At 51.0% G+C, this 18519-nt stretch overlaps 1 protein-coding gene across 6 annotated transcripts in view; it reads left to right on the top strand.

Moving 5' to 3' along the window:
- The window catches only part of Tspan9 (tetraspanin 9), a 225283-nt gene that overhangs the window by 122233 nt on the left and 84531 nt on the right, over nt 1-18519 (top strand). For 5 of the 6 annotated variants that reach the window (XM_008825480.3, XM_029559782.1, XM_008825482.3 and 2 more), the window contains one exon: nt 10227-10306. In XM_008825480.3, the coding sequence (XP_008823702.1) occupies nt 10244-10306 (63 nt within the window). In that variant the 5' untranslated portion in view covers nt 10227-10243. Of the gene's footprint in view, nt 1-9406; nt 10307-18519 lie in introns of those variants that run through there. The other variant, XM_008825479.2, reaches the window with a different exon arrangement.

Genomic DNA, 18519 nt, shown 5'->3' with positions numbered 1-18519 from the left:
GACTTTCTGCTGGAGCATCCTGAGACTTTGGAAAGACTTTCTAGAACTCCTAGAGGTTTGATAGCCCAGATGACTGAGGGAAGGGTGTGGCTTATGACCATTTTTACCTTAAGTACCTTGAGATGAGGAAAGATGCTTGGAAGTTTGATGTGGTCTGGGTGCTTTAAGGAGGCACCTTGAGTGACATGGACCAGCCTGAGGTGGGATGAGGGAAATGAGAAAGACTTGGGTGACAGCTCTTTCTTTGTTTCTCACCAATGGAGGTTCAGAGGCTCCAGAGTGACTTGTACACTGTGAAATTTGTGAGTGTTCAGGCATCTGTCAGGGAGGCCTTACCCTTCTGGGCCCTGTCAGTCTATCAGCGCAGGTGGAACGTGCATGGCTCCCTCCTCTGATGGATTCCAAGAAGGGTGGACATTTGGGCACTTTGCCACCTTCTTAACTGTAGAGCACTGCCAGGTGCTTCAGCTCTGTCCTTCCCTGGGTGGTTCCAGCCCCAGCCCTGTAGCCTCCAAGGCTCAGTAGAAGGAGAAAGCAAAGAGGAGCAGGAGACAGTAGCTCCTGAAGTCAGCAAAAGGGTCCCAGCTGCACAGCCAGCTTTGCTGGCAGGCTGGATGCTGGGTCAGAGAGCGCTGTCCCAGCCGGCAAGTCTGCGTCCTCCACGGAGTGGTTTAGGAATATTGGATTTGCTGGGTCAGTAAATTTCCGCTGGTGCATGGCAATAAACCTCAGGCTTCATCACACTTGCCTGTGTCGGGCGGTCTGCCTTATCTCATCCTCCGGAAGCCACCTGCCCTCCTTGATAAGTGCTAATAACAAATGCTTTCTTTCTTCTCTGCTTCTCGGGACTGAATGGTACAGTGTGGGCATGTGTGGGACTGTAGGTCGGTCTGTCTGTCTCTCTGTCCAACACAATGCCTCATGTACCAGGTCCTTCTGGGGGATCCAAGAGGGTGATTGGCCTGGGCATAAAAGATGGGCCTGGCTAGGGCCTCTCCTGGAGAAAGGGCCTAAGGAGCCAGTGTGGGTGGCTCTTTATCCAGAGAAAAACCCTCTCCCCAACATTGGAAGGAGAAGGTCATTGTGGAGTGAGGATGACAGTTTCACTCTTGTGCAAAGCCTTCCCTCTTGGAATTGGGGCTCAGTTTTCTAAAGAGCCGCTTTCATTGGCTCCAGACCCCTACAGAATCCTACAATGGAGGCTTCAGGGCACCAAAGTACTGGGCACAGGCCGAGTGCTGGGCAGGGGACAAAGAGGATGCTGTCAGCAGCTCACAGGCTGCATGGGCATAGGTGTGGGGTGAGGACAGGGACCAGGTAACATTGAAGTAGGTTGAACTCGGTATCACTGGGGTCTCCAGAGGACATGGCCCATGCTGTTGCCGACTGGATTGTGGGCATGAGCCAGTTGGGATGTGAAGGAAATGGGGTTTCAAGCAGAGGAGAGCAACCAGATCAAAGACCAGGGGGAGAGGAAGAGTGTGGTTGGTTGGGACTATTCGCCAAGAAAGGTGCAGGCAGGAGCTGATGACGGGGACAGAGATATGGAGATTCTTAGCTGGCCTTCTGTGCTCTGACCTCACCTTCCTTTCTGGTTCATTTCTGTTCATCTTCCTCTCAGCTGGCATGTGGTGTGCCCTCCCCAACATCCTCTGCTGCTTTTCCTAGCCCTTCCCCGCCCAGGATGCTCTTCTGCCTGCCCACCCCTGCCCACCTCCTAAGTGAAAGGCAAGCCCCTGTTATCAGAGCTCAAAGATCCACAGAGAACTAGCTAGTTCAGCCTTCTTCTTTGTAGTTGAGAAACTGGGGGTCACAGTAATCAGTACCCTGAGGCTTTCAGCTGGGATAGAGCAGTGGGAGACGCCCACAAGTCCTTCTCTTTGTACACTCTCCCATGAGCTTCTGTGCATTTGTTTTATCCATTATTTCCAGGCTGCCCTGTGGGCCAGCCATGGTCTTGGGGCCTGGGTGTACAACAGGGAGAAAGACAAACCAGCCTCTGCTCTGGGGCTTATGGTCTGCTGGGAGAATCAGCCAGGACTGTCATTGAGAGACGTACATACTTTCAAACTGTGATGAGTACTCTCAGAGAAAAAGACAAACTGTGTATACAGAATGTAATGATGGAGGAGGGGGCTTAGATTTGACAGGAGGGGAACCCAGAAAACCAGAAACAACCTTTGAAGAGGATTCTTGAAACTTAGGGAGGAGTAGAATGGAGCTGGTCAGTGAATTGGGAAGGGCAGTGGGGCAGAGGTAGCAACATGTGCAGATCCTCAGAGGAGCGTAAAACCTAGGGTGTTTTCTGGAGCCTGGTGAGGAGGAGGAGAGAGTGGCTGGGAGTGGACTGGAGAAACAGGCAGGGTTTATTGGGCTGACCTTTAAGACTTTTAAAAATGTTGAGACAAGCTGGGCATAGTGGTATACACCTTTGATCTAAGACTCCAGAGGCAGAGGCAGGTGGATCTCTGAGATTGATGCCAGCCTGGTCTACATAGTGAGTTCCAGGGCAGCTGGAGCTATAGGGAGGCTGGTCTCAAAAGAAAAAAAGAAAAGAAAAATTTGGGGACAGGGTCTTATGTATCCCAGGCTGGCCTTATCTTCCTGTCTCCACCTCCCAAGTTCTGGGGTTACATGTACAACCATGCTTGACTCTTTTTTTTTTTTTTTTTTTTTTAAGAGAGGGTGTCCCTGTAGCACCAGCTGTCCTGGAACTCACTATGTAGACCAGGCTGGCCTTGAACTCACAGAGATCCGCTTGTCTCTGCCTCCCGAGTGCTGGGATTAAAGGCGTGCACCACCACACCCAGCTCATGCACGACTCTTAAAGGTTGTTTTAAGAACTTGGATTATCCTAGAAAAATAGAATATCAAACAAGCACGTGGGTGTGTAATTACACACACGAATACGCAATTGGAATCTAAGTAGATGAGATGCCTCTGAAGGGGTTAAAGTAGGAGAGGGTTCTGTAAGATGACTTGCTTATAGTAGGGCTGTGGAGAGCTCTGCTGGGGCTGTGTAGGCCCCTGGTGAGCAGTTAGGTAGCATGGACCAGGCCATGTCTGTGACATTGTGAGAGTTGGAGAGATGCGTGGTAGCTGGCCCTTTGTGTTGTTGAGGAAGGAGCTAGTGACATATGGGAGTTCAGGTTGAGATAGGGGTTCTGGCTTAGGCAGTAGTGTAGACATCTAGGTCATTTATGTTCAGGTTGAGATAGGGGTTCTGGCTTAGGCAGTAGTGTAGACATCTAGGTCATTTATGTTCAAAGAAGGCAAAGGTCAGGGATTGGATAGATGGCTTAGTGGGTAAGAGCACTGATTGCTCTTGCAGAGGACCTAGGTTCAGTTTTCAGCACCCACATGAAGGCACCCACATGAAGGCTAACAACTTCATTAGTGAATCTAGTTCCAGTGAGTCTAGGGGGATCTGATACCCCCCTATGGTCTCCACAGGCATTGCTCAACATGGGTACACTTACATGCAGGCAAAACTCTCATACATATAAAATCAAAATAAATAATTTTTAAAAAGGAAAAGGCAAGGTTGATGAGGGAATCTTAGGTAGGTCAGTCTCTGTGGAACAGGTAAAATCCACACTGTCTATGATAGCCATATAGAGAGGACAGGTTCAGTATGTGTGCTTGGGGCTCAGAAGACGGGTGAGGACCAGCTGAGCGCCTCAGTGTCACTAGATTGTTGGGAAGGGGCTGAGGCTCCTACTCTTAGGATCAGGGTCTCAGGACATCACATGTTGATGGTGAGGTATCTGGTTTCTTCTTTGTTCAATCACATCTTCACTAGATAGGGATGGGGACTGTGTTCGCTATAGTAATTACTCTTGGTAACAATCATTATCAGTTTGCTGGGCAGTTTTCTATGGCCCAGACTTTATGTTGTCTGTATTACAGTTGTATTTGTAATCTCTGGTCTCTTATTTTATCTGCTGCTTGGAAAATGTACGTGGTCATCTCCATTTATAGTTGGAGAAATGGAAAGTGCTCATTCTGGGTTATCCACTTAGGCCCAAAAGCCTTGGTGGCTGTGTGTTGCTGTTGCACCAGCCCTGTTCCCTGTAGCTGGGTTGGACAGGGTGGATGGAAACATCTCCGCCTTCTCTATCCTTTCCATAGAACCTGCCCAAGCTGACCCAATCCCTCAGGATGTTTGTTGTGAACTGATTTCAGGGGGTGAGATTGGCTTTGTGACAGTCCATGCAGCCCTCCTACCTGGCTCCCCATGATCAGAAGCCTTAGTGTAGTGCTCTTAATGAGGTCAGGAGTATGGTCCATAGTTGTGGCCCTGTTTCTTTGGAACTAAGCTAACTGACCTGACCAGAGGTGCCAGTACCTGCCCTGACCATGTGCTCTGTTATCATGAGAGGGATACCGACACACAGCCAATAGTCCCTGCATCACCATGCTCTCCTGGCAGCTAGGTCTCTAAGGTAGGCTGACCACAGACAGAAGCAGCTTTACTCTTTGGTTTGAGACATAACATGTAATACTATGGTATTCACACGAGTTCCTGGGACCCAGTTGGAGGCAGAGGTGCCTCCTGTCCACCCTGTTCTTGGAGCCCTCCCACCTACCCAAGGGTCAGTGCCCCTAGCATAGGAGGGGACCGGGAGCAACCTTGTCCCCTGTCTTGTACCTATCTCTTCTGATTTTCCCACCTCCTGTCTCTTGACCCATCCTGGCCCCAAATGGCTCCCTGGATCCCTAAGTTTACTTGTGGTTTCTATATCCATCCATTCAAAGACATGGCATGTGTTGGGATGACAGCTGTAAATGCATCAGTTGGCCTCATGACATTTGCACAGTTACCTGATAGGCATTTAAGTTTCCTGGGCTCCCTCATCAGTCTGATGCCCTCAGGTGGCCTCCCTTCAGGAACAATTCCATAGATTTTGGCTTAGGTCTCGTTTGGGGAATGAATTTGGAGCTCAGTTGGCTAGCTTGGGCATGGTAGTCTTCCTTTTTTCTAAGTAGCTGCTATGTTGTGGTCACTGTGACATGCACCTGAGGCATGTGTGAGTACGTGTGAATGTGTGTGTGTGTGCACGTGTGTGTGTGTGTATGTGTAATCAACAAGACATAGCCACTGTTGTCTTTTAGAAGCCCAGAGACCAGAACAGTGAGTACACTATGTTACAGTGTGAGCAAAGTGTTGAGAGGGGAGGAGGAGCCACTCTCCAGAAGAAGTGCCCTGCCCCCCTTTGTATTATATCCTGAGCAATTAATTCATCCCTCCTTGGAACTGGGCCCTCCCACTGAGACAAATCTTAATTGTTTTCTTCATTGGTCTCAGAAACAATCAAGAAAAGCAGATAAAAAAATACCTTCTCCATCCCTCCCTTGCCTCCCACTTCTGTAGCCCAGGCTGGCCTTGGACTCAAAATTCTGCCTCGCCCTCCCAAGTGCTAGAATTACAGGTATAAGCCCCCATGTCTGGTTTTGTTTTTGCTCCTTTCTCTCAAACCTCTTCACTATCATTGTTATCCTCCATTATGAATCCACATTCCAGCTGTTTCATTTCCATAGCAAGTAGGAGAGTGGCCCCATCACTGTTTCCTGCCTAGTGAATGAGGACATCTGGGAGTGGGGGCCCTGGTAGGGACCACTTACTCATTCCCGAGTTGTTTGCTCAGCAATTAAAACATTCCCTATACAACTAAAGAAGATCCCAAATTTGGAGTTTAGAGGCTAGACTGAGTAGCTCTCCTACAGAGGCTGCCAGCCTGCTAGTTCTTCTAAATAGAAAACAGTGCTTTGGTCTCCCCTAAATCTGGTTTTGTGGTTGGGGCTTAGTGGTGTGAGATTCCCCCCCCCCCATAAGGAATAATCAATACAGGGAGTTTGGGCAGGTGAGGAAGAGACTGAAGATTGAGCCCTGTCTCACCTGAAGCCTGGGAAATTCGGAAGAGGCACAGCACTTGGCATTTCCTGGGAAGCCCACATCCCCTCTTGCCAGTCAGTAGAGTTGCGGAATGTTGGTTTCACACATTCAGTTATTTTCCTTTCCTCTGGGAAGTCTGAACTTGCTTTTTTTTTTTTTTTTTTTTTTTTGTTCCTTAAAAGGAGTGGGGGTGGGGTTGGGGGGTCAGGGGCAAAGTAGATCTGCCTTGTTTGCATGGCAGAGAGCCCCTCAAGGGTACCTTGTACCTTCTGGCTCTCTCAGGCCTGATGAGGTGTGGAGGATCCAGAGAGGAGTGGAGGAGTAGCTTCTCCTATCAGCTGTGCTACCTGGGTGCTCTGTCTGTACCCCATTCTAAGGAACTGAGGCAGCCTCCACAGGTGGCCTTTCTACATCTTCCTTTTCTTCCTCTTGCTGCCAGACTTGGCTTCCTAGGCCCCAGTATGGCCACGGGCCCAGCTGCCTCAAAAGCTGCAGAGTAGCTCCAACTTTTCACGTGTCCTACAAGGCCTTGTAAAGTAGCTTCTGCTGACTACTGCCACTCAGACCTGCCCTTCACTGCCTCCTGAGTGGACCACACTGAAGCCCTTCTTCCTCTACCACTTCGGAGAGCCCTGGTCCAAGGCATTGCTACAGGATAGCTCCCATGTGTGCTCTGTGTATCACTCTGCTGGGTGCTTCTCTAGTGGAGTGGGAATAGAAGGCTGGTTTCCACAGCTAGATGGTAGGCTTCTGGCATGTTCCCATTCATCTTGGTCATTCTTCCTGGGTCTTTCTCAGGAACCTGCCCACAGTGACCTACCTGTTCCCAAAGGTTGGCTTTCTCTAGTGGGCAGAGAGTAGAGGGTGGGTGTATTCTGGTTCCATCTGCCTTTGTCATAAGACAGTGTGGACTCTCCCTCTTCCCACTGTATTCTCCTACCCTTCCCTCCCTCCACCCTCTGTAATAGCACCGAGCCTCTCCTGATGTCCAGGCCAGAGCATTACCCCAGTCACTTTTCTCCCTGTTGCCTCTAATTCAGGGTCCGTTTACATAATGGCCTCCCATCAGGGTGCGCCCCTTAGGCTCCCTGTTATACTTTAAGATTGCCAAGGGAAGCAAGTATTTGAATCCAGGAGAGTACTGACATGGACTTACAAAGCTTACTTACCCAAGCCTGCTGTTCCCTTTTCTATAAAGTGGGTTGATGACCACATCTATGTGGTAGGTTCAGCATGCATGGGAATGTAAGGGCTTATCAATCACAATTTATTTTATTATTCAAATTGTGACTAAGCTGGATGTCCTGGTGGGACTTCATTGCAGTTTAGTTCAAGGACTGTCAAGTGTGACCAGAAGGGAGCAGAATTGTGACATTAGACAGCCACAGCCTTCTTCTCTCACCTGCCTGTTATCACCTGGCCTTCTGGCCCCAGGCCCCAAGCTCCTCAGGCATATAGCCATTTCTGATCAGACACAAAGATGGAACAGTGCAGGGATGGAGGAGACTGGTCTGACTGGTCCAGGTGTGAGCTGGAGAGACGAGGTGGAAAAGGACAATGTAGGGGCTCACATGGGAGGACCCTTAGTGACACTTCATCTCCTCTGAGATATGAGTGCCTGTGTGTTGAGAGTTTACCTGCTTCAACTTTTCTTGCTAGCTCACTTCACACTCACAACACCTCTGGGTGCTCTTGACCCCTACACTGACAGGAGGAATGGTAGCTAGACAGGAAGCTACGTTGCCCTTGCCCTTGCTCATATGGTGAGAAAGAGCTGCTAGGGAAGAGCGGGTCTCCTGACTCCAGTCCAGCTGGTGCTCTCTCCTCTCATCAGAAGTAATGTTGTCAGAAAGAAGTGGCAGCCAGAGCCCTGGAGCAGTCAAGTGAGGCTGAAGAGGACAAAAGGCGTTAGCCATTCTGGTCAGGCAGCCTGGTGTTCCCTTAGGAGCCAGTTAGACATCTGCCTCTTCTGCAGACAGCATCCCAGGACCGCTGTCCTCAGCAGGAGGATACTTTCTGAAGAAGGCAGTTCACACTGGACTTTGCTGCTAGGCTTCCCTACCTGGGTTGTGAAGGGGCTCAGAAGAGTGAAAACACAGCGTGTTTCTTTAAAACTGCCCTCGGGATCTCATAGTAATCACCTCTAGGATGGGGGCCAGGGAGGATAAAGTCCCCCTGGTTGGAATCATAGGGCCCCTCTCCCCAGCTGTGTCCATCTGCTCCTCCTTAGTGATGAACGACCTCCTGTCCTAACTAGATTTTATGGTGCCTTGAGGACTGGCTGCAGCACATCTCTGTTTCCTCAAGGGCTCCCCAGACCCAGGGCAGAGGGGTTCAGGATAGACACCCCCACCCCTTGGAAGCGCATGGATTCTTCCATCAAGCCATTCCTGTGGATAGCCTTCCAGAGGCCAAGCCCCTTCCTTGTTAGGTGTTGGGTTAGAGACTGGTAAAACTTAACCCCTGCTGTGGATTCAGCACTCCTACTAAACGACAGGGACCTGACACAAAGGAGAGACTTGATCTCTGCCTCCTCCTGTGCCTCTAGCCTTCTAGTCTTCATTTGCAAACTGTGGTGGCCCACAGGTCAGCAATGCAGACTTCTGCACAGCCCATGGGAGGCTGTCGGCGTCGCAGTGTTTTACAAGAGGATCAAACACTGTTTTAGATCTTCCCAAGCCCCTGGCAGGCACTTCTCCAAGAGGACCCGGACTGTGACTGAGAGTACTGCCACGTTGCTTGACTGTCCACACAAGCAGTGCCCCACTTGAGCCACCTGCCCCTTGCAGCGCGCTCCGATCCGGATCCCCAGCCCTTGCAGCGTCCCACCCCGGGAACGCGGAGGCGGGGGCTCGCGCAGCTGCAGGAGCCTCTCGGAGCCGCGCGTGCGTGTGCGCGGAGGGGGTGGGGAAGGCGGTGGGAGGGCAGTGTGCCCGCGGAGGCCCTGGGGCGCTTTACCACACCTCACGCCTCCCCTGCGGTCCCTTTTGGCTGTGCAGTAGCCAGCCTCACGTGTGCAAAAGTGCGCGCGCGCGCGCGCGTGTGTGTGTGTGTGTGTGTGTGTGTGTGTGTGTAGTGTGCGTGAAGGTCCAGCTCCAGACCATGTGCCCCAGGCTGGACAGGCCAGTGATCCAGGGGGCGGCCAGCCTGGTAGTGGCAGCATTTCTTTCCAGCTCTTTCCCCCACACTGTCCTCTGACTTCTTTGGGTCCTGGATGCCCCAGCTGTCTCCTCCTCTCTCTCCCTTGCTCCAACAGAAGGGACCAGTGTAGGTTTTGGTTCATTCCCAGTCCCGGAGCCCTTGACATTTAGCAGGGCTCTGGGCGCACTGGTTTAGGCACCCAGCAGACCGCTAATCCTATTAAAGATATTGTGTCATTGGGGAGGGGGGTGGCTCCCCCACCGAGCCAGGCAAGCCTTGCGCCCATTGGTCAAATGCAAAGCAGGGGGCGGGGCCCAAGGCCGGGGGAAGGGGCTCTAGGCGATTTCGGAGTGCAGAGTTGGGGCTGGGATTTCGCAGGGAAAGCCCAGCGGTTGCAGCTGCGGCGGATCCCTAGGCTCTGCGCGTCGTGCGCCCTGGGCAGCCCAGGGCCGGCAGCAGCTCCACAAAGTCACGGAGCAAGGGGAAGCCGAGCGCCCGCAAAGTGGGGCTGGGCTGGGAGAGGCGTGCCTGCGGAGCCTGGATCCCCGCGCCCTTCAGCCTCGTGTGTGGGGAAGCCGGTGCAGCCCTTGCAGCCGGGAGGCGAACTGCCGCCCGGAAAGAGCAGTCAAACTGCAGCCTCTCCAAAGAAGCCAAGTTAACGCAGACGAACGGGCTCCCAGAGAGCGACCGCGAGCCTGCTTAGTTAGAGCCTCGCGGTACCGCAGAGCTCTCCGGGACCAGCCGGCTAGAAGCAGGGCGCCGTCCCATAGGCAGTGACCCCCAGTTCTGGGTTCGTCCGTGAGTGCACCCCGGTGCAGAGAGAGGGTGTGCAAGGCTGCACCCGTCCGCCTGCAGCCCGACTGGGGTGCCCCCTCCGTCCCGCTGTGGGAGCGATGCCCCCCGCCCTTCGCGCCCCCCGGGAACGACGCGAGCATGGAGAAGTCGAGTAGCGAGGATTCTTCGATCCACCGGAGTCCATCTTTGGACAGCAAGGACTCGGACTTTGTCAAGCCGTCCACCTCGGGCCGCCCGTTCGGCCGTGGCTTCACGGCTGGAGCCTTCTATGGCACCGCGGGCTCCCGGGGACAGAGCCGAGCAGAGGCTGGCGTTAAGACCGACAAGTACAATGCACCTAAAGGCAGCAAGTACGTGGTGTTTTACCTGGACCTGTCCTTTGTGTTCCTCCTAGAATTTAAGAAGTGCAACATGGCCAGGGGCTGCCTCTGCTGCTTGAAGTACATGATGTTCCTCTTCAATTTGATATTCTGGGTAAGTCCTTCCATTCAAGCTTTCGGTTGCTCCCTGTCTTTGCGTTCCATACTGTGAATACCCTCTTCCCGGTGCTGCATTGATCCATTCTCGGCTCCAAGGTAAGTCCTTAAAAAAAACTGTACCCCTCCCTATGCATCTCTCTTTCTCTCTCTCTCCTCTACAGCTGAATGGAGGCTGCAACTTGCCTTCCAAGAGAGACTTGCTCTACTCCTAGGAGGCGGGCAAAGTTTGCCACCTCTTCATTCTCCACCTGAGAAAATCAGTAGGCACTAATGTGCCTGGGTTGGGGAACCTGCAGCAGTGGATGTGGGGTCAGACTTTGAACAGCTGTACCCCTGCCTTGGTGGGAGACACAGGTGAAGATGGTTTCTGAGTTTCTTTTCTTGCTCCCGAATGCTTAAGAACAGCCAGCAGCATTATGGGAGTGGGATGGTGGGGGTGTGGAGGTCACAACCTCGCCCTCCTCAATTCCAGGGGCTCCCAGGAAGAGGAGGTAGTGCTGGCTTCCCATATCCACTTGGGGCTGATGTGGGAAGGGAAGGCTGGGGGCAGCGTGCCACCCCGGGACTGACTGCTGCTTTTGAGGGATTGCTGTGGACTGGGCAGTGAGCAGACTGGCCACATGTTCCCTGGCTGTAGGAACCCCAGGGACTAGAGGGGACAAAGGGAGATGATCTGCGGTGCCTTGTCTTTGGTGAGAAATGGTTTTCTAGAGAAAGTGCCTATGGATGGAGTAACTTGGTTATCCTCTGTCCACTGTGGGAACTGGAGGCAGGGCATGCACAAGAAATACTAGTCAGGCAAATTGGACGAAAACTTCTTCAATTCATCTGTGTCTTTCAACCGTACTGCTGCCTCTGCCTTTCTTCACCAGAGCTCAGACTAGTCAGCACAGATGTTTGGCTTGGTCCCAGGCTGTGTCCTGCCGGCTAGCTGGAGGCTGTCAGCTGCCATGGATGGTCCAGGAGGAGCTTGGGGGCAGAAAAAAGTCATTCCCAGTGAGGTTGGGTAGAAGCAGCATGCAGCTTTTGTGGAGTGACCTACTTTAGCAGAGAAACTTTTGGGGGCGTGTATGCGGAGGGGACAACTTTCCCCACAGAAGGAAAAGCTCTGGCCCATGGAGGAAGAAGCCCACATCCCTCCTGGTCTTTGTTAGCTTCTTGGATGACCTTGGGCAAACTCACTGTGTCCCTTAAGGACTATGCTTCCTCTCCAGTGTAGTGCAATGGAGGCTGTTAGGATGGTCTTCCTCACTGTCCTCATCCCCTTAGCTGTATGACACCCTGGGGTCAAGGAGACATCTGGGTGCACCTGTTTATTTTCCAGAAAGACTGATCTGAAATGAGTTGGGTTTCTCTAGTTGTTTCATCGGCTTTGTGGGTCGGGGGAGCACTGTGATGATTATGATATTACCTGTCATGTGGTTGGAGTTTTATGGAAGCTAGGGCAGTTATTCTTTTTCTGGTGACAAGAACCATTGGAATGTCAAGAATGACTTTGTCACTGTCTTGTGGGCCAGTGCCTTCTGCTCTTTCCATTTCTTTGCCAGGTTCTGTTAGCTAAGTACTAGTGTGAATTTCCCTGGTGCCTTGGTCCACGTGAGAGCTGTCCTCTTGGTTGTTTACTGCTTTCTTTTCTTTCCTTTTTCATAGTCTCGGCCTATCTTTCTGGTTTCCTTCACCCTACATATATTAATACTTTTATGAAGATTTGGTGAGTATAAGTGCTGCTCAGTGCCTTTTGGCCAGTAACTCCCACACAGCACCATGAGCTCCTCCCCACCCCCACCTCGCCACCTGCTGGTCGCAGTTGGTATAACTGTTCGTGATGCCTTCAGAATGATTGCAGGCTTGCTCATGGTCTGTGCCCTACACATTCCAAGAACCTATAGTGTGTTTACAAGCAAATGACTAGAGCTCTGAATTGCAATGTGGTATGATGTGGTAGGGATCCCTGTGTCCCAGCTGATGGGGAAGAGAATTTGGACATTTAGTTTGCCAATGATTAAGACTCTTCTAGCCCCTTAGTTGTTGGGTAACGAGTGATTCTTTCTGTCTTCTCTAGAAGCCTGGCAGCAGTTCCTGAACTAGTTCTTGAGATGCCTGCCCTTTGCAGTATATAGTAAGAGACCTTACTGCCTGACTCTAATTAGAACTCTCTTCTGGCAAGGAGTGGTGCTATCCCGTCATCCAAATTTTCTGGTCACCTCCTATTTTCAGACAAGTCACAAACTGGAAAGAGTCAAGTCTCAAAGACACATTTCTTTCATGCTAGTACCATATAAGATGCCGAAATAAGATACAGACTTTAGGAAAGATGGGAAATTTAGCAGAAGAGGAACGGGTGCTTGCCTATGTGCTTGCCAGTGTCTATTGGGAAGTGGAAGAGCTGGCAGACCAGGATTTCGGGGTGGTGGGTCACTGCTGTATTCAGATGAAGACTTCTTGCAGGCAAGTGCTCCTCACCCTGATAGAGGAGTGGAGCAGAGGTGAGTGCTGAGTGAGAGGAGACACCATGGTGGGCTATGGATGTAGCAATGTGTGTGTAGGGGGGTGCACAATGGTGGGAGGCATAGGAAGAGATGAAGAGGCTGGGGTGAGGGAGGGTCAAACCCAGCCCACTGAAATTAGGAGCCACTGTTAAGAGTTCTGCACACATCACTTGTTTTAGTCTGTGGCTCAGATCCCCAAAAGAGGCTTTTTCTGAGGCATTAGAGTTGAACTTGAGACCTGCAGTCAATGGAGCATTTCCCATAGATCCATAGCCTACCTGGTAGTCCTCCAGACCCAATGCCAAGCCCTCCAACCCCCTGCAGGATAGAGCCTCAGCCAGGATTCCTGGTATGGTGCTGTGGACTTAACACTGCAGCCCCTCAGGGCTGCCGTGCTTTCTCACCGCTGGGTGGAGCTTTGACCGCAGCGGTATTGGTGAGGGTCTGGATGACGTCACTAGGGACACGCAGCTGAGGCTTGGCTGGGCTGCTAGTGCTCCTCCTACTTACTAAGAAAAGGGCAGGTGCCTCCCAGGCTGCTGGGCGCCTGCCTGCTGGTGGGGGTCCAGCTCCGCTCCTGGCATGCCTGCTTTAGCCAGACAACGCTAGGCTGGTTGGCGGCCCTGTGCACTGTGGGAGCCTGGGGCACCCAGAAGGGCTGCTTGCTGAGTCCTGACATGGATGGTGACAGTAGAGGAGAGGAATCTGTGGCTACTCCCACCTCTTGGTGCATTATATTCTCCTGAATCCTGATTCTCGGGGCCACAGAGAATGATGGTTTCTTATTAGGAGGCCTGCAGGGGGACCAAAGTTTTTCTCAGCCAGTGCATCTTTGGATTCCCTCAGGTATGCCTGGGATTTGATTTCATTCCAGGTAGAGACTTAGGTAAATCTCCAGGAGGCCTTTTGTCAATGAGAAAAGGAGAGAGTTACCAGAGTGGGCTACCAGAGGGACCTCTGAGTGCTGGGGGGCCCCTCTGGTCTTTTCTCTGGCCAGGAAATCCTGATCCAAGCTTAGCTTCTCCCATGCCAAATCCAGATGCTGACTGAGATACAGGGGTGGGGGCAGGTGGGTACCCTAATTGCCATTCAGGAAAACAGTCACTTTTCATGCGTACCAGCAAAGCTGTCCTATCGCTTTAAATCATGACTGGCAGAGTGGTGACATTCTGGCCCCTTTGGAAGCCTCTTCCTTGTATATTGCTCCCTCTCATTAGCAGAGGAGACAGTGTTCAGTGTGCCTGCTAAAGCAGGGGAAAAGTTGACACGGGGCTGCTGTGGGTGGGGCTCTGGGTGGGGGCCTTGATTAACCTACCTGAAGTGGGGTCAGGCCCCTCAGACTGCTCACTGTCTTTGGGGGACAGGCAGCCAGGCCATGTGTCTCTGACTGCCTTGGCTACCTGTGTTCCATATTGGCATGGAGTGCCTGTGTGGGCTCCAGACTAGGGTCTGTGCAAACTGAGTGTTGAGAAGCCTAGAGTGTTCTGGGGAATCTGTGGGGTACCTTCTGAATGAGAGGACTTACGGAATCTTAGCAGGAAGCTCAGGTTGGGACCTGGCCTTACCTGGCCTCTCCATGTAGGAGATTCTGGTGAACCAGGCAGCAAGAGGCATTTAAGAAGTTCCCATAGTGCTCTGGGGTGAGGGATGCAAGCTGATGCCCCCAGAGGCTGGTGTAGACAGATCTTTTGGGAGATGGGATCAGGCCTGGCTGCTGAGGCCAGGACGTAAGATGAAGGGTCTTGAAGATACTCCAAGAGACCCCTGGAACATTGCCATGAGAGAATGCCAGCTCTGTGTTCATTTCCAAAGCATTAAAAATTAAACGTCCTTGCCTTAATATCTATTTTTAAATCATGTCAGAGCTAGCATTCATGTCAATCAAGAAGGGCTGGGTAAGAGGAGGAGAGAGAAGAAAAAGTCTCAGCTCACTACACTTTGAGCAAAGAGCCGCTGGGACCTGCAGCCCAGCTCAGCCAGGCCTGGCCCAGGAGAACATGGCAAACACCAGCCGGCCTCTATCCCAAATAGGGAGGCATGGTACTCCGGCCGCTTCTATCCTATGTGCTTGGCTGCCCTTGGCTGAACTTGGCAGCAGCCTTTCTGTGACTTAGTAGGGTATTGGGTCCCAGTTGAGTCCATTCACTCACGCCACAACTATTTGCTGAATGCCCGCTGCCTGCACAGGAGCCTCCAGTTGGTAAGGACAGGGTCAGATCAGTTTTCTCGGGCCAGGAAGTCATGGAATCAAGAGGTCATCTGGCCTGTACCAGCATTTGAACTCGGGGCTGCCAGGGGTGAGATCTGTGTGGGAAGGGGCCTTCTGCTTCCCAGGGTGGGCAGCCACAGGCCTGGACCCAGTGTCCTGGCTTAGCTTGACTTTTCCTTTGCTTGCCCCTGGTGGCTACCCTCTGATTCTCTTTCTCTGCAGTGTTTTTCCTATCAGAAAGAAAAAGAATTTTAAAAGAGCTTCAGGAGCCCCTTCTTCCCCCTTAGTTTGGGAAAAACAATCAGCGAATGATGTGGCTTTTCTCTTTTCCTTCTATTGAAAGGACAGATGGATGCCCTATGGTCTGTGTACACAGTGTGCATTTATTGAGCACCTGTTGTAAACCATGCTGTTGAGCGGCTCAGAGTTCCATGGAGCTCCACACATATAATGGCAGTTTCTGAGCAGTAGATGCTCAATAGAGCAATTAAGGTTGCTCAATAGAGACTAGATACAGAGATATCAAAGTCGAGCAAGTGACAACTTGGATTTTGAGGGGTGGATAGGAGCTTGGTGGTAATCAGGTAATCAGGTAATCAGGGGTCCAGGCAAGAGAGGAGGGTTGGGAGAGAGGGAACAAGTTGGCAGAGTCTGCAAGGGAGTGCTCTTCTGTATGTCTGTCTCTTAGTTTATCTGGCAGTGACCACTGTGGCAGGTCTTGTCTTGTCACTCTGCTGCTGCAAGCTGTTGTGATGGGTCATCCAGCTTCCAAGTGCTGCCCTGTCCCCCCCATGTCCTGGCCTCCCCTTTTCCCACTGTTATGTGCCTGCTCATTTGGTTCCAGCAAGGAAGCTTTGAAGCTGGGCTAAACCCATCGGGCAGAGTTAAGTCTTCTGAGCCAGCTTTGTCCCAGATCACATTTGAAAGCTAATCTGCCTGCAGAAGTGGTGGGGGGGTGGGGGTGGAAGGACTGATCTTGGCAGGAACATTAAAAATGGCAGGTCGGCCAGCGGGTGAGATCTGCAGCGGGGGGGTGGGGTGGGGGGGAGCACTAGGTTCAGATCTGCCTTGAGACCCTGCCCTTTGTCTAGGAAACTCTGTTTGGGAGTTCAGGGGAGATTTGGAATCTCACTTCAGATGGGGGTCTGCCTTCTCTTCTCATATAGCTCAGCCAGCTTTGCAGACTTGCCAGAGAGCTAGAGAAGGGACTGGAGAGATGGCTTCCTGGTTAAAAGCACTCACTGCTCTTAAAGAGGACCCAGGTTCAGTTCCCAGCAACCACATGGTGGCCAACAACCATCTATAACTCCAGCTCCAGAGAATCCAATGCCCCCTTCTGACCTCTGTGGGCATTGTACACACAGGTGCACTTATATACATGCAGGTAATACACTCATACATGAAAATAAAAATAATAAAATATTTAGAAAGAGAGAACTGGAGAAGCCCTGGGGGTGGAGTGGGGGTGCTTCCCGCTCTCCTGTGTGCTTGGGAGCTTCTGCATCAGGACCTGCAGGGAGTGCTGTTTTGTTGGCTCCAGGTGATGGATGGCTGTACAAGAAGATAGCCAGGGTTTCTGCCTTCAGAGCCCTTTTGTCTGTTTCAGGGATCCTTGCTAATGTGTATTCAGATTAGCCAGGCAGCTCTCCCCTCCCCCATGTTCCCATAACCTACTGAAGAAGTCTCTGGGATGGAGGCTTGTGTTGGGAAGCTGCTCTCCAACCTGTGGGTGCCTGCTGTCCTTGTCTGTCACCTTGTTAGCTATTCTGCAGGCTGGGATGAGGCCCACATGAGGTGGCACATACACTGTGTACATATGCATCCTGACAGGTGCCTGACCCAGAGGAACCCCTGATCTCAGATGGTTCAGAACTCAACACCCTTTTAACTTCCAAGGCACCTGCATGGGTCAGCTGGTCATGCACCGAGGTATCCGGAAGTTTTTCAGAGTTAGGGATTTCCACTGTCTATACTTGGAGAAGCACTGCTCTAGGTCCGCAGCCAGGGATGGTGCTGTTGGGCTGGAGACAAGGCTGCGTTGTTTACAGTGTGGGTGTGGCCATTGAGGTTTCCAGTGGCCTGTCAACTGAAAATGGACGGTTCTCTCATACCATAGGTGTAAAATGCTGTTTTACAATGGTTTTCATTTGCATTTCTCTGATTCTAGTAGATAGCTTTTCTCCTGTTGATTAGCTTTTCTTTCCTTTTCTCTGAGTGCCTGACTATCTGGTTCACTTTTCTATTGACTTAGTTGCTTTTCTGGTTATTTTTTTGAAGTTTTACTTATGTTTTAGATATTAATCTGTTGTCAATTAAATGTACCACAAATGCTGTTTATGGCTTCTAGGTTGTAGTTTCTCTTTTTTTTTGTCTTTTTGAGACAGGGTCTCCCTGTAGCCCCAGCTGGCCTGGAACTCACTATGTAGACCAGGCTGGCCTTGAACTCACAGAGATCCGCCTGCCTCCCGAGTGCTGGGATTAAAGGCGTGTGCCACCACGCCCGGCCTTCTCTTTTCTTTTTTAAAAAAATATTTTATTGTTTTTATTTTATTTTATGTGTATGAGTGTATTGCTTGCATGTATGTAAGTCCGCTTGTGTTGTATAGAGTCCAGAAGAGGGTGTTGAATCCCTTGGAACTGGAGTTATGGGTGATTGTTAGCCACCATGAGGGTGCTGGGATTTGAACCCAGGTCCTCTGTAAGAGCAGCCAGTGTTCTTAACTGCTGAGCCATCTCTCCAGTCCCATGGTTTCTCTTTTCACTTTCTTCATGGGGCCTTTTGATAAACAGAAAAAGAGCTTTGTCAATTTCTATATTAGTTGCCTTTCTGCTGCTGTGATACAATACCAGGGCCAGGGAACTTATAGAAGAGATTATTTTGGCTTACAGTTCCAGAGGGAGAGTCCATAATGTTAGGGAGCCATGGTGGGCAGCCAGAAGAGGAAGTTGTGATCTCACCTCTTCAGTAGCAAGCATGAAACAGAAAGGGCGAAGTGGGGGCAAGGCCATGAACTCTCAAAGCCCACCCCTAATGATGTACTTCCTTCAGCAAAGCCACACCTCCTTACAATTCCATGATTCCTAAGCAGCACCACCAACTGACCAAGTTGAGCCTATGGGGGACATTTCTCATGCAAATCACCACAGTTTCATTGTTATGTTTTACTTTCTGTGTGTTAAGAAATACATACTTCATGGGTGTCTTCATATCTTGGCAAAAGGACAGTGCTTGTCACTAGATAAGCACTCAGGAATTGTTGAATGAATAAGTATGAGTTTTTATATTTCTCAAAGTTTTTCTTCTTACACTGACATCCTTACTAAGTGTGGAGTTGATACTTGTTCATGATATGGGACAGAACTCTTGATTTCTTTTTCATCCCCCACCCCTCCATGTGTCAGTTATCCTAGACCATATCCTCTCTGCAGATGCATGGCACCGCCTGTTTCCATACGTGCCTGGGACCTTTCATTTGAGTTATTTGTCTGTTCTGTTCTGTGTTAATTATC

Source organism: Nannospalax galili, unplaced genomic scaffold (assembly GCF_000622305.1).
Source record: "Nannospalax galili isolate Female #2095 unplaced genomic scaffold, S.galili_v1.0 scaffold589, whole genome shotgun sequence".
NCBI classification, from domain to species: domain Eukaryota; kingdom Metazoa; phylum Chordata; class Mammalia; order Rodentia; family Spalacidae; genus Nannospalax; species Nannospalax galili.
This window is presented reverse-complemented; position numbering and strand designations above follow the sequence as displayed.